The sequence below is a fragment of the Petromyzon marinus genome, chromosome 18 (assembly GCF_048934315.1).
Source record: "Petromyzon marinus isolate PM22_M1 ecotype Great Lakes invasive population chromosome 18, UKy_Petmar_22M1.pri1.0, whole genome shotgun sequence".
Classification (NCBI taxonomy): Eukaryota; Metazoa; Chordata; class Hyperoartia; order Petromyzontiformes; family Petromyzontidae; genus Petromyzon; species Petromyzon marinus.
In genome coordinates, this window is record NC_133684.1 from 12,292,096 (window position 1) to 12,306,344 (window position 14,249).

Here is a 14,249-nt window from a genome sequence, read left to right on the forward strand (position 1 = left end):
TATGGCATTGTGTCACGAGGTGACGCATTCAGAAATGTCACAGGGCCGTGCACTCCGGTGTGTTTGGGAATGGCTGTGGAAGACATTTCTTTTTTTGCAGCACTTCTCCCAGAAATGTCTTAATGTAGAGGGATTTTATCGCTTTACAAAAATCGGGATTGCACTTTCCCATACACTATGCGATGAGCGTGTTGCACGACAGTCAAACCTGTGTTTTAACATCTTTCTCAGAGATGGAAATTCGGAAAATTAAGTAAAAAAAAACTAATTTATATATTTAAAAAAATGTACGTGCAGTAATTTTTGTGACCGGGCTTAAACCATCGACTCACTACACGAGAAAACCCGGTTTAAACACGTTCCATAAGTGATACTGGCTCTGTGATCTGAGCCACCTGGTTCACTTTTAGATGTTGTATCTGAAAAGAAACATGGTACTCGATTGTGTATCAGCTTAAACACCTGCAGACTTGTTAACTAAATTTCTGTTTTTGAGGATTCATGTAATCCTCTAATGTTGCATCACAAAAATGAGATGCTAATTTGGCATTTTGTGAGGCAGAACAATTAAAATACTGTATATAAAAAATCTAAGTATTTTTTTCAATGTCAATTTGAACACATTGAGATAATCTTTCAGATATGTCTCTTGCAAATGCACAACAGAATAAGAGTGCGATGCATTATTTTAAATTCACCCACTCTCCCAACCCTGTACATCCAGTTGTGTGCACTCCAATCACATCAAGCGAGTGTGGGATGCTTCCCTACGCGGAAACCATCATGGCAGCCCTGCCTCCCGTCGACCTCAGGCTCCTCATCACCTTCTTCCAGGATCTGCAGCAGCTGGGATGCTACCGCCACATGCTGTCTTTCGGCTGCGCAGTGGTGCATCCACAGTGTTTGCCTCAAAGGTAGAGTTCGCATTGCAAAGCACGTCGACAAAGCCGCTGATACTGGTCAGCACCCCCCCCCCCTCCACCCCAATCAATAAACCACGTTTTTCAAGGGTAATGGGTTGATTATCTTTTTAAGTTTGCTTTTCCATATTCTGAGCTCTTTCAGTAAAGTCACGTTGAAGGGAAACAATAAAATAATAACATATATAAAACAATACAAATTATCACGACGTTTCGACCATAACACAAACGGTCGTCAACAGGTGTGAAAAAAACAACGGAAAGAAACGTTTGAAAGAAGTGTCGGTTTGCATTAATTTATTTTTAAACAGTGTATTTATTTATAAAAAAAACCGCAGCGATTTGGCAGTTTATTTAGAAGGACGAGTCCATCTATGTTCTGAAAAGAGGAGGGGGGAGACGAAAAGTATGCTGTCTGAAAGCCACCGTAAGCGTGAACAATCAATTAAGACCTGAAATGGTTTATAAAATCCTTACAATGATTGCTAAGCCAGAATCCATCTTCTCGGTTGAAATTGTCTCTGTGCTTGTATATGTGGATAGCCTCATGAACGAATCTCTCATGGTAGCCAGATGGCTTACAAAGAGCCTCTGTCTTGGAAAAGTCAATGTCATGTGAGCCTACTGAATTATAACAATAATCTGCCATGGCCGAGGTGTTGGTGCTACCGTGTTTAAGGTCAGCTTTGTGTTCACGAATGCGGTCCGAGACATGGCGTTTGGTTTCTCCAATGTAACTACTACCACATAGGCAACTTAGTTTGTAGACACCGGGGTACTGTATGTCCGGAATCACATCTTTTACAGATGGAACCATATCACGGATTTTATGTAATGTGTTGAAACGGACCTGGATCTTGTGTTTATTCAAGATTTTGGAGATCTTTATTGTGATCCCCGCAATGTAGGGTAAAGTGATGGTTTTGAAAGGCTCCTCAAGAGGGTCCTTCATGGTTTGAGTGATAGCTTTGCGGATTGTATAGTCGGAGTAACCATTAGCCTTAAGAGCTTGGTGTATGTGCTTGAGTTCACTGCCTATGTGCTCCTGGTCGGATATGCATTGGGCTCTATGGTACAGAGTCTTGATGAGATAATTCTTCTGTGATGGATGGTGGTGGGAATCCGGTTTCAGATAAGCATCCGTATGGGTAGCTTTCCTGTAGACAGAGTGGCTCATTGAACCATCAGGTCTCTTTTTTATTAGGACATCCAAAAAAGGTAGCTTGCCATCTTTTTCGACTTCCATGGTAAATCTGATGGCTGGGTGTATGGAATTGATGTGGTCGAAGAATATATACCAACGGCTAGAAACATTTGGCTTTCAGACAGCATACATTAATTTTTCGTCTCCCCCCTCCTCTTTTCCGAACATAGATGGACTCGTCCTTCTAAACAAACTGTCAAATCGCTATCCGTGGTGCTAACGTTTAAAAATATATAAATAAATACTAACCGCCACTTCTTTCAAATGTTTCTTGCCGTTGGTTTTCACACCTGATGATGACTGTTTGTGTTACAGTCGAAACGTCGTGAGAATTTTATTGTTTTATATATATTTTGTTATTTTATTGTTTCCCTTCAACGTGACTTTACCGAAAGAACCAATAATATGAATCACTGCAGTCACGAAAGCTTTAAATCAAAATTTGATCAAGACACGTTTTGTTTTGGACTGATCCATGATGTTCACATCCATGCTTTTCACGCCAAAAGTGGTGAAGGCAATCTTCTACAAACATGGCCATCTTTCCTCCAACAAGAGGGTGGGATGTTGACCAAAATTGCGATTTGAATGATGGCAAAAAGTTGTTTTTAAAAGGCATGTTCACGTAATATTCGGTCTGCGTTTGGGCACAGTCGGCGTGAGATGTCCTCCAACTCTCAACAGACACGGACATGAGAAGTCTCAGTGTGAAGAACTGCATTCAGCCTTGTGTGCTGCAGTGGCATGCGTAGGGACTGGCTGATACATTTCATTAGCATACGCGGGGAAGGGGCTTGTTGTGGGAATTGCTTAATTGAGTTGCACGCTTTTGGATTGGGCTGAAGGATACCGCTGGTCATGGCTTCCCCATGGTGCATGGGGTGCCAACAGTCATTTCCCCATGGACAAAGCCTTGCTTGTCATTATTAATAGAATATTGTGCCACGGTTAACCTTGGTTAAATTGAAATAGAAATGTAGAAAGCCAAGGCCTGCGATGAATTAAAGGTTATTGGGATAAATGTACAACTTTGTAGATGCAGGTTATAACATTTGCATTGCGAGTTATTTGAACTGAGACTTAATAAATCGGCGATAGTAAATATTAAACCATGCTTGGAGTCTTACCATTTATCTTTATGGTGCCAAGCAGAGTTTGAAATCTGAACCATAAGGGGATCACGTTGAATTAATTTCATATACATTCTTCATGAACGAAATGATTATTTGCAGTCCGAGATAAATATTAATCATCTTGATTAGAAGCTTTCGTGACTGCAGGATTTCATACTCTTAGGTTATATCGGTAAAGTCATGTAGATAGAAATAAATAAATAAATATATCAATAGAAGCTCACAACGTTTCGATCGCAACAACAAGCGATCGTCCTCAGGTGAAAGAGAGAAACATGCCTCAGTGACGAGGCATTATATAGAGGGGGGGAGAGGGGGGGGAGGCCTCTGTGACAAGGCATTATATAGAGGGGAGGGAGAGGGGGGGGAGGCCTCTGTGACAAGGCATTATATAGAGGGGGGGAGGGGAGGCCGCAAAGGGGCATGTTTCTCTCTTTCACCTGAGGACGATTGCTTGTTGTTGCGATCGAAACGTCGTGGGTATTATTTATTTATTTAATCTACGTGACTTACCGAAATAACCTAAGAGTATGAAATCCTGCAGTCACGAGAGCTTCTAATCAAGATTAAACCGCCTCTACGGGGAGGTTTTCCACACAACTCAGACATTACTTCAACCGAGAAGCTGGATGCAAAATTTAATAATCTTTGTAAGGACGTTGATCAACCAGGTAAAGTGTTAACTGCTGTGTTAGCCGACTCTCTGAGTTGCATTACATTTCTACATTTTGTTAAGTTTGATATCTAAGCTTCCTTGTCACATTTCTTTTCTCTCTTTAACCCAAGCCCTCTTTGAATTGTATCCCCACCCTCTTGCCCCTTTGCAGCCTCCCCTCCCCCCTCCCCCCTCTATATAATGCCTCGTCACTGAGGCATGTTTCTCTCTTTCACCTGAGGACGATCGCTTGTTGTTGCGATCGAAACGTCGTGATCTATTATTTATTTTCCTATCTACGTGACTTTACCGACATAACCTAAGAGTGTAAATATTAGTAATGTCTTGTTTTAGTATCAAGGAACACGGCACTAAAAGTTGTAACTTTTACAGCGGCCAGTATAGTGCAATTCAGGGAGGGAGACAATAGAAGCCAATATCAGAAGATAATTCTTTACAGCAGCTGTCATAAATTAAATGGCGATAAAACTGACTAAGTGTGATATGTTTAATAGCTAAATGCAACATAGAACATTGTAACTCAATGGATTCAAACTTGATGCCCTAAAAGTGACATATTTGAAGTTGAACGTATTAAAATGTTTACGTGATTTAAATGTTGGCTAACACATCTATATATACAAAAAATAATATGGCACGGAATGGGTAAAACAGTACTTATGCTTTATATACACATAAATGTAACTGTTATCGAAATACATGAATAACAACACAGGAATACCATATTCGGTTTTTTTTTCAAAAAAATTCTAATCAACAGTTTTTTTTGTCAATCACTCCTAAGATTTTCCCTGCACAATGGGTAAGATTTACATTTGATCATTTTACTTCTTACGAATTTATCACCAATTCTATTGCGTTTTCTTCCACTGCTGGCTGAGTGCTTGCCAACTGAGATGGGCGTCGCTGCAATGCACGTTTTTACCCCCTCCACATTTAGAATCAGCATCACGCGTTTAGAGCATTTGGCTGCTATACATTTCCACCCGATAAGCCACTTCGTGGAACTATCACGTGTGGCCAGGTCGCTTCTGAAAAAGAGTTATATATCGCTCAGTGGGCCTTACCTGGTAAAATAAAATAAAAATTTAAGTTGAAAAAGTGTAAAGAGCTGGGAGACACTTTGACTCGGCCTTGCTTTGTGCTACTCTCCACCCGCGCCACCCCAAGCCTGCCGGTTCTGCCCTGCATGTCCTACTGTGACGCCGCCCGCTCCAGCTGCGAGAGGGCCTTCACTCAAGTTGGGCTCGGGTGGCCAGAGTTCCTCAGCTGCTACCACTTTCACAATGACAGCTCCGTTGCTGGCGCAGCTGATGGCGCAGCTGATGAGCACAACGCCTGCTTGGCTGCCCCTCAAGAAGCCAGCGAGGAAGGTATACGGGCATTGTTGCTGATGCTGTCCTCGCAGAAACTCGTTTGCCTGGACTTTGCTCATGCTTTATTAAAAACAAAAACTATTTTGTTAGTTGATAGGTCCAGAAATTATCGTGTGAGAATGAAAGCTAATTTTGATATTAAATCAGTCACATGCGCATCTATTGCTACCCAACTCGCGCTGGCCAGCAAAGTGAAGTATGTATGTTGAACTTCTTTTGCACAGTAAGCAACTAACTCTGCTAATCTGAGGTGCGGGGAAGGACTACAAACTAAAAAAAAATCAGTTCAAATTTTGTTTGGTTTTCAATGTACATTTAAAAGTGCATAGCTCCAGTGGCTTCCGAATAAGTATGACCAAGAAAGAAGCATGGCCAAATACTCCACCATGACTTACACGGCATGGGCAGCCCCTCATCCACCAATGGAATGACAAAGGTCTGTAAATTATAAATCTTAATTTTATGTTAAGATAACTTGCAGAAAAAAAAGAGACAATGAGCATAACTTGGGTACGACCCTCACCAGCAACAGAATGCCTTTGAAAGGTTTGTTTGACACCACAGATGTTTCATATGACTGGTGTGGCCACATTCGATATGTCATACAGAGCACCCTAGCCTGCAATCAGTGTCGTGGGAATAACACACTAATGAAAACATGTTGACATTCGCACCCCTCCCCCGGTTTTGGAAAAAATATCTTTTCTAATACTGTGATGTGTGGAAATTTTGCTCATTTGTTTACAGCCCTGGGTTAATGTATAGTTTCCCCTGGGAGAAGCGTGTGAATTGAAGTGTACGTCATTACAAGGATGTCTGTGGACAGAGTAGACAGGTGCTAGTCCCTAATTGCGGCTGACGTCAGCAGACCTCCAAATATAGCTCCTTATAGTAGCTGATGCACTGGCAAAGTGGAGCAGTTTTTTTGTAATTTTCCTCACGGAAAAAATGCCATAAGGGTGTTAAGCAATGCTTTGTCAGCTGTTCTATTAATTTCCCGACTCCCTTGTAGAGTCAGGAATTTATTTTCTAAAATGTGCTGCATTGACTGGCATGAATTGCAGCTTAATTTGAAGAGATCTTATAAAATACCTTCCATACTGGGCCACATGGTACTAGCAGAATACTCTCACAGCTGTAATTGTAAGGATGATAATTTTAATTGACCTATTAAATACTGCAGCATCGACTTTACCCTCTAGTTACAAATAAAATGGCGTGTAAAAAAATCAAAGTAAATGAGGCAAAACGTGGCTATTATCATCATGGCATTCGTTCAAAGACAAGGTGTTGAATGGCAGATAACAGTGAGATCCAGTCGTATTCAAGTTACCACTTGAGTGCGAGGGGTATTCAAGCCAAAGCATTTCACTGTGAAATTTGCCAAGCCACACGCATGCCACCTTGGCGCTGCCAGGCACCGGCTCATGCCTGCCTTAATCCGTCGATCGCTAATCCGTCGATCGGCGAGAATCAGGACGAGGGTAATGTTGCGAGGAAACGTAGGTTCAAAGTGGCGAGGCAAATCAGCGAAAGAGTATTTTGGGTTTTGGAAAAGTGTGTTTGCACAGTGGTTAACGCTTCGCTAGATTTAACCGAAGTGCACATAGCACACTGAGTTGACGACCAAAGGATTTTTCCACTGTCAAACACACATGGTTTGCCTCCAGCCGGGATTAAATGCCCCGTCGCCATCTGAAATTCGATGCTTACTATGGAAATAGAAAGTGCTCATATTACTGCTATGATCTAGTGGATTGCTCACTCTGAGGGGATGCAAGTGATGAATTTAGTCATTTAATTCACAGCATTTGCTATTGATCCAGAAAGATCATAACCAGATGTGACTGTCACATCCAGGCCTCTGTGAAACAAGATATTACTAACATAAAAAATAAGCAAATGCCTATATTTTAACTCTGCTATATATCAGATTCATGAAGCTTGGTTCAATGTCACCACAATAACAGCCTCATCCGTTCACTTACAGGAAAAACACGAATTACACGCACATTTTGTATACATTCAGCTGCAGCATTGTAACATATATTCAACAACTTATTTCCAGTTCATGAACATGTTCATGTAATTACAGTTAAATAAATATTTCCATTTAAGACAGTGTATCACAAAGTAATTTTGATATCGCAATGGTAGAAAAATAGCTTGTTTATTTATATTCTTGGTTCTTTCGGTAAAGTCACGTAGAAGGGAAATAATAAAATAATACAAATAAAACAATTAAATAAAATTCGATTGCTTGTGTTGCAATCGAAACGTAGTGAGAATTTAAATTTTTATTTGTATTATTTTATTATTTCCCTTCTACATGACTTTACCGAAAGAACCAAGAATATGAATCCCTGCAGTCACGAAAGCTTTAAATCGATTTTTTTTTAGTTATAGATTTGCTACCTGTTTATCTCCTTTGGTCAGTCTGCTCATGGCAATGTTAACCGATTGCCAAATATTTTACAGAGCATCTTCATTCCAAAACAACTGTCCTCTACTTTTTAATTCTTATATGCAACACCGTATAAAGCTGTCATATTAACTAACCCATTCTTCCTTCTAGTCCAGGAAATGCAGGCAACCATCACAAGGGATTCTTAGTTTCAATCATCATATTCTCAAGTTTCTCAAGTACAGATTGCAGACTTTTCCCCAATGGCAAACTGGTGTTAAGTAAGCTAGACTAATTCAGCATCACTCATACCTCACATTGCACAAATGGGAATACTCAGATTTAAGTTGTGAGTATGCAATGAATTCACAACTGCAGGCCTTCACCAATTCAGTTTGTGGCAAATCTTGAAAAAATTATCTCAAGAAACTGGACTGCAAGATCAATTAAGTGTGCTAATGTTTAAAACCACCTGTGTGTATGTTGAACTTCTTTCGCACTGTACGAGCTAATCGGGGGTGCGGAGGAAGGACAACAAACTAAACAAGCGCCTCAATTTCTGGTGTGTCTTGAATCATTGTTGGGCACAAATAACTAAACGTAAAACAAGAAATTGACTTTAAATTGATGTCTTGAAGAGCTCAAAGTGTTACCAGACCGCAAAGAAAACACAGGGACACTGTGACCCACCACCAAAGTGGTGCTTCCCTGCGGGATGTGCAAATTGCGTACAGCTATCTATAGTACCAGTGTCTTTGCTGATGACGCTACTATTATTTGAAGCCCGTGATTGTAAATACCGTATTTTTGTTCCCATAAAATTGATACACTCTGCAGTGACAGCTCCGTACCTGAAAGATTTGCCACATTCTTTATCTTCGACTGCTGAATTGCGTGTTGCAGTGATGGGTCACACAGACTTACAGGGAGAATGACAATCCCACAGATATATTTTACTCTAAAACATTTTTTTTCATATTTAAATGAAGGTATGTTTTATTTAAAGGTTAACAAAGAACAACAAATATACATTACAATTGAAATTTATTTTAGAAAAAATGTTTGCGGATTATGTTCTGAACACAAATCGATCATATTTGTGGTGCAGTATTAGTGATGTTACGTTAATGTAAGACTCATCTTCCACTCTCCAAATAGTTAACATTTACCCGGTGCCATTGTGGTGTTGTGTATGGGGCAGTGGGTCCGTGCCTTGCACAGGGGGGCTTCTGGTGCAGTTCAAGGCTCTGCATCTCCAAGAAGCTGGTCTGCAACGGCTACAACGACTGTGGTGACTGGAGTGATGAGAAGCTCTGTTGTGAGCAACACAGTGGAGACACACATGCCTAATATTTGTGGAACAATGCATTATGATAAAAAGTGGAAATATAACAAAATATATGTAAAATTTCAGGTCGTCATGTTCATCACCAGCCACGAATCAACCAATACTGGATTAAGATCCCCCCCACCATATCTTAGTTATCTCTGTGGACCTGTGGTGCCACACATTATCTCACTCCTCCACATGATTTTATCCTTCTTTGGTGCATTTCCTGTTTTTGTTGCCATCCCATTACCAGCCTTGTCCCATAAAAGTATGTGCCCTTAGGCAATACCTACTTTGCTTAGGCGTCAATGGGATGTACATAATTTTCATTGGTTCCTTCGGTTTATCTGTTCCTCTTTCTGTCTCGGCAGAATTTTTCAGCTCTTGCTCAAATTTTCGTCGTCTTAAAGATGATATTTCTCAGACATTTCAGCATGGTCTTTCGGTAAAGTCACAAAGATAGGTTAAAAGGAAATCACAAAAATAACAAAAAACTACGATGTTTCGATCGCAACGCGACCGCTTGTGTTGCGATCGAAACGTCGTAGTTTTTTTTGTTATTTTCTTTGAACCTATCTACGTGACTTTACCGAAAGACTCAAATAATATGAATTCCTGCAGTCACGAAAGCTTTAAGTCAAGATTTCAGCATGTTACCTTCCTGACATAAACACCACTACAAGTTTGGCGTATACATATGTTATTTGTAAACACTTATTGCATTTGTCCTCAAGGCCCACGTTACAAACGTGACCTTTGTTTCAATGGCCTTTCATCTGGTTGCGAATGAATGTAATCGACGGACGGATGCATTGCTAACCGCTGTTTGCATGCGGTGTGCATGTCCGTGGCTCGCGCTGTGCGCCGGTGGTGAACCGGGGGCTGCAGCATGCGGAGCCGGAGAATTCCGCTGTGGCACGGGACGATGCGTCGCACTCTCCCAGCGCTGCGATGGCTTCAACGATTGTGGGGACCTCAGCGACGAGGCTGCCTGCCGTGAGCACAATAGCCGATAGCTGATGCGGGAGGCAGTGGGGGGAGGGCGGGATGTTTTCAGGCCAACACCCAAGGGTCAGTAATGCACGATATTTGCTGGACGTGCACCACCGTGCATTCCAAGAAGCCATTTGGGACCCATGACCTCAGTTCTACCTCTTAAGTCGACCGCCTCTTGAGGGACATTCGCTTTAAGAGGTCTTGCCCCTGTTGCAGGGCTACACTTTTGTTATCACCAAGTGTGTACGTGTTCAGCATAAGAAGCCACTTTCATAACGCCCTCACATTATTTTCTTCACCACGTTGTTTGCAACGATCCCGTTGTTTGCAACGATCACTGTGAATGTTGTGGTCTCCTCACAGTGAATCAAGCATCCTGTTGGGCCTGTAATACTGCATACGCCAGCCCTTGATCTTGGGGTGTCAGATCATAATGACTTCTTTTGTCTTCACTAGTCTTTGCAATTCGGGGAAATGTGTGTAAATGTTTCTTCAAAATTACACATTTAAATGCTCTGTTGACTGTTTTACAACCTGTGGAAATAGTCGTGACACTGTGGTATATATTATGTCATATGGGACATATGTAGCCCAATGTATTTATCTTACAATGTATCGAATCCTTGGGCAAAAATCCCACCCTTTAAGAAATAATGTCGTTGTTTGGTATGCGATGCGGACAAGGACAACGTTTATGTTGGCTACAGTTCCCTCACGAAAGCCTTACATGGGCCCGAGACCGACGTTGCTGCTGTGCGCTTCCCTCACCTCCGTGCACATCCTTAGATTGCGACAACGCGGTGTGGTTCCGCTGCGGAGACGGAGTGTGCGTGAGCCGTGCCTGGGTGTGCGATGGTGACGCCGACTGCTCCGACAGATCCGATGAGCTGAACTGCAGTGGGTTTCTCTCTCGTTACCATGCACCACTGTCTCGGATCAAACGATTCCTCAAATTTAGCCCATGTTTTATTGAGCTGTGGAGAATTCTGTTATTGAGCTTTCAACATGACTATAATGTGTGTGGGCTGAGCTATTGTACGATTTCTAATGGCTAATGGAGGGCTGCCAAAACACCAGTCCTCATTTACCGCCACAGTGCAAGTTCATAAGTTACCACTCATCAGAGTTCATTTGAATGGACGTTGATAAGCATTCGGTGGACTGTGGTGCGGTGATGCAATGGTATTTGTTAAACTGGAGGAAGGTAAAATACCTGTCATACACTGAACAAGCTTACATCTGAAATTAAATTAAAAAAATGTTACTATCTTTTTCATATAAACATTGAATTCTACCAGTTATACTAAACCAATGAGAGACATTTCTAACCAAAGATGATGATGACACCTGTGCAGCGTGCAAGAGCCATGGCATGCAGGAGTGTGATGGCGGGTTGTGCATCCCTCCCTCGTACCTGTGTGATGGAGAGAGGGACTGTGAGGATGGGCGCGATGAGGAAGGTTGTGGTCCAGGTGAGCCTCCGGTTCTTTTGCTTACCTACACAAATGTGTCCTCAGTCGTGCAAATATAGGGGTAGGTGCTGCACTTCCGATTAGCACGGTTGGCTACGTATGGTGTGAAATAATTTCAACAAACATACATATATCAGTTCCCTTGGTTAAAGACTTTGATTTGAGTTCATCCAGTTGGGGATGTATGTTGAACTTTCTTCGCACCATACGTAGCCAACCATGACACTGTGGCAGAGCAATTGGCGCTGAATTGGCAGGATGCGGGTTTAAATCCTGTTCAGGGGTTGCCTCGTGCCACGATTTCTCCAGAGACGAAATAATAACCCCACCCATGTGGGAAATGAAGATGAGATGGGTATCTTCCCATTGCCCGTTTGAAAGCAGAGGTAAGTTTGCTTGAATGTAGCTACAGCAGCGGTGGTTCTGTGGAGATGGTGGTCTCTGCTTCACGGGAATGTGAAATGTCCACCACAGGCTTAGGACCACCTATGCAGATGAGGATCACCTGATGCTCATTTGCATATGCATAAAACTTTGTCTTTTAAATAGATGTGCACTCAATATACACTCACGGTTGAGGATTCAAAATAAACCTGACATTAGGTCGGTGGGAATTTTCGACATGTTATACGATATTATTCTGAAAGGAATGGTCGAGACTGGAAAAAAAGTGTATGCCAGTTTTATGGTAATTCATCCTGAATCTTGTAAACATGGTTCAATTAAACAACACCTCCCTACATTTTGATTTAAGGCTTTCGTGACTGCAGTGATTCATATTATTGGTTCTTTCGGTAAAGTCACGTTGAAGGGAAACAATAAAATATATATAAAACAATAAAATTCTCACGACGTTTTGACTGTAACACAAGCAGCCATCATCAGGTGTGAAAACCAACGGCAAGAAACATCTGAAAGAAGTGGCGGTTTCGCATCTATTTATTTATTTATTTTTTTTCGTTAGCGCCACGGATAGCAATTTGACAGTTTGTTTAGATGGACGAGTCCATCTATGTTCGGAAAAGAGGAGGGGGGAGACGAAAAATTAATGTATGCTGTCTGAAAGCCACCGTAAGCGTGAACAATCAATTAAGACCTGAAATTGTTTATCAAATCCTTCCAAATGATTGATAAGCCAGAATCCATATTCTCAGTTGAAATTGTCTCTGTGTTTGTATATGTGGATAGCCTCATGAACGAATCTCTCATGGTAGCCAGATGGCTTGCAAAGAACCTCTGTCTTGGAGAAGTCAATGTCATGTGAGCCTACTGAATTATAACAGAGATCTGCCACGGCCGAGGTGTTGGTCCTACCGTGTTTAAGGTCTGCTTTGTGTTCACGAATGCGGTCCGAGACATGTCGTTTGGTTTCTCCAATGTAACTACTACCATAGAGGTAACTTACATCAAATCCGTGATCTGGTTCCGTCTGTAAAAGATGTGATTCCGGACATACAGTACCCTGGTGTCTACAAACTAAGTTGCCTCTGTGGTAGTAGTTACATTGGAGAAACCAAACGACATGTCTCGGACCGCATTCGTGAACACAAAGCAGACCTTAAACACGGTAGGACCAACACCTCGGCCGTGGCAGATCACTGTTATAATTCAGTAGGCTCACATGACATTGACTTCTCCAAGACAGAGGTTCTTTGCAAGCCATCTGGCTACCATGAGAGATTCGTTCATGAGACTATCCACATATACAAACACAGAGACAATTTCAACCGAGAAGATGGATTCTGGCTTAGCAATCATTGGAAGTATTTGATAAACCATTTCGGGTCTTAATTGATTGTTCACGCTTACGGTGGCTTTCAGACAGCATACATTAATTTTTCGTCTCCCCCCCTCCTCTTTTCCGAACATAGATGGACTCGTCCATCTAAACAAACTGTCAAATCGCTATCCGTGGTGCTAACGTTCAAAAATAAATAAATACAAACCGCCACTTCTTTCAAATGTTCTTGCCGTTGGTTTTCACACCTGATGATGACTGCTTGTGTTGCAGTCGAAACGTCGTGATAATTTTATTGTTTTATATATATTTTATTATTGTATTGTTTCCCTTCAACGTAACTTTACCGAAAGAACCAAGAATATGAACACCTCCCTACTGCCTTCTCAATACCAGGAGAGAAGAAACATGTTAAGAATGTTTATTGTATGGTAAAACAGCCACCATTATTGACATGGCATGGTGAGGCTATCATTCAACAATGGATTGTACTTATGTATGTTGAACTTCTTTGGCGTTGTACGTCGCGCAACCATGCTAATTGGAGGTCCACAAAGGGTCCTCAAGTTGCTCGGATTAATATTCTATTGACAGGAGGAATGCTGCAGTAGTTCACTTGCTCTAATATGAACAGGCAACACTGACTCCCCAGCCATTGCCAAAGTCAGTGATATCTGGACTGCACATTGATCAGTGTGGTGCAGTACGGGTCATGGCATAGTAAGGCCTCTAATCAGCAGTATCTCGACAAAATGGATCCACGTGATTGTGAACGTATTCTTGCTTTGCAGAGTCACCTTGCACGCACGAGAGCCGGTTGTGCGACGGGATTCCAGACTGCCCAGACATGCGGGATGAGCTCGACTGCAGTAAGAGACCTCATGCGGTGCACGCGTAAACGGCAATCTGTGACAGATGAGTAGCATTGTGGGAATTGCATAGGTGGGAATTGTTACACCTATAGATTAACTTCTAATTACCAATAAGCCGCCCTGCTTGT

At 41.8% G+C, this 14,249-nt stretch overlaps 1 protein-coding gene across 3 annotated transcripts in view; it reads left to right on the plus strand.

Moving 5' to 3' along the window:
* Positions 1 to 14,249, plus strand: part of CORIN (corin, serine peptidase) — a 57,547-nt gene that overhangs the window by 5,083 nt on the left and 38,215 nt on the right. For all 3 annotated transcript variants that reach the window (XM_076067892.1, XM_032956747.2, XM_076067893.1), the window contains exons 4-10: positions 725 to 914; positions 5,104 to 5,306; positions 8,915 to 9,031; positions 9,932 to 10,039; positions 10,826 to 10,936; positions 11,395 to 11,511; positions 14,041 to 14,118. In XM_076067892.1, coding sequence (XP_075924007.1) covers positions 725 to 914; positions 5,104 to 5,306; positions 8,915 to 9,031; positions 9,932 to 10,039; positions 10,826 to 10,936; positions 11,395 to 11,511; positions 14,041 to 14,118 — 924 coding nt within the window. The remainder of the gene's footprint in view (positions 1 to 724; positions 915 to 5,103; positions 5,307 to 8,914; positions 9,032 to 9,931; positions 10,040 to 10,825; positions 10,937 to 11,394; positions 11,512 to 14,040; positions 14,119 to 14,249) is intronic.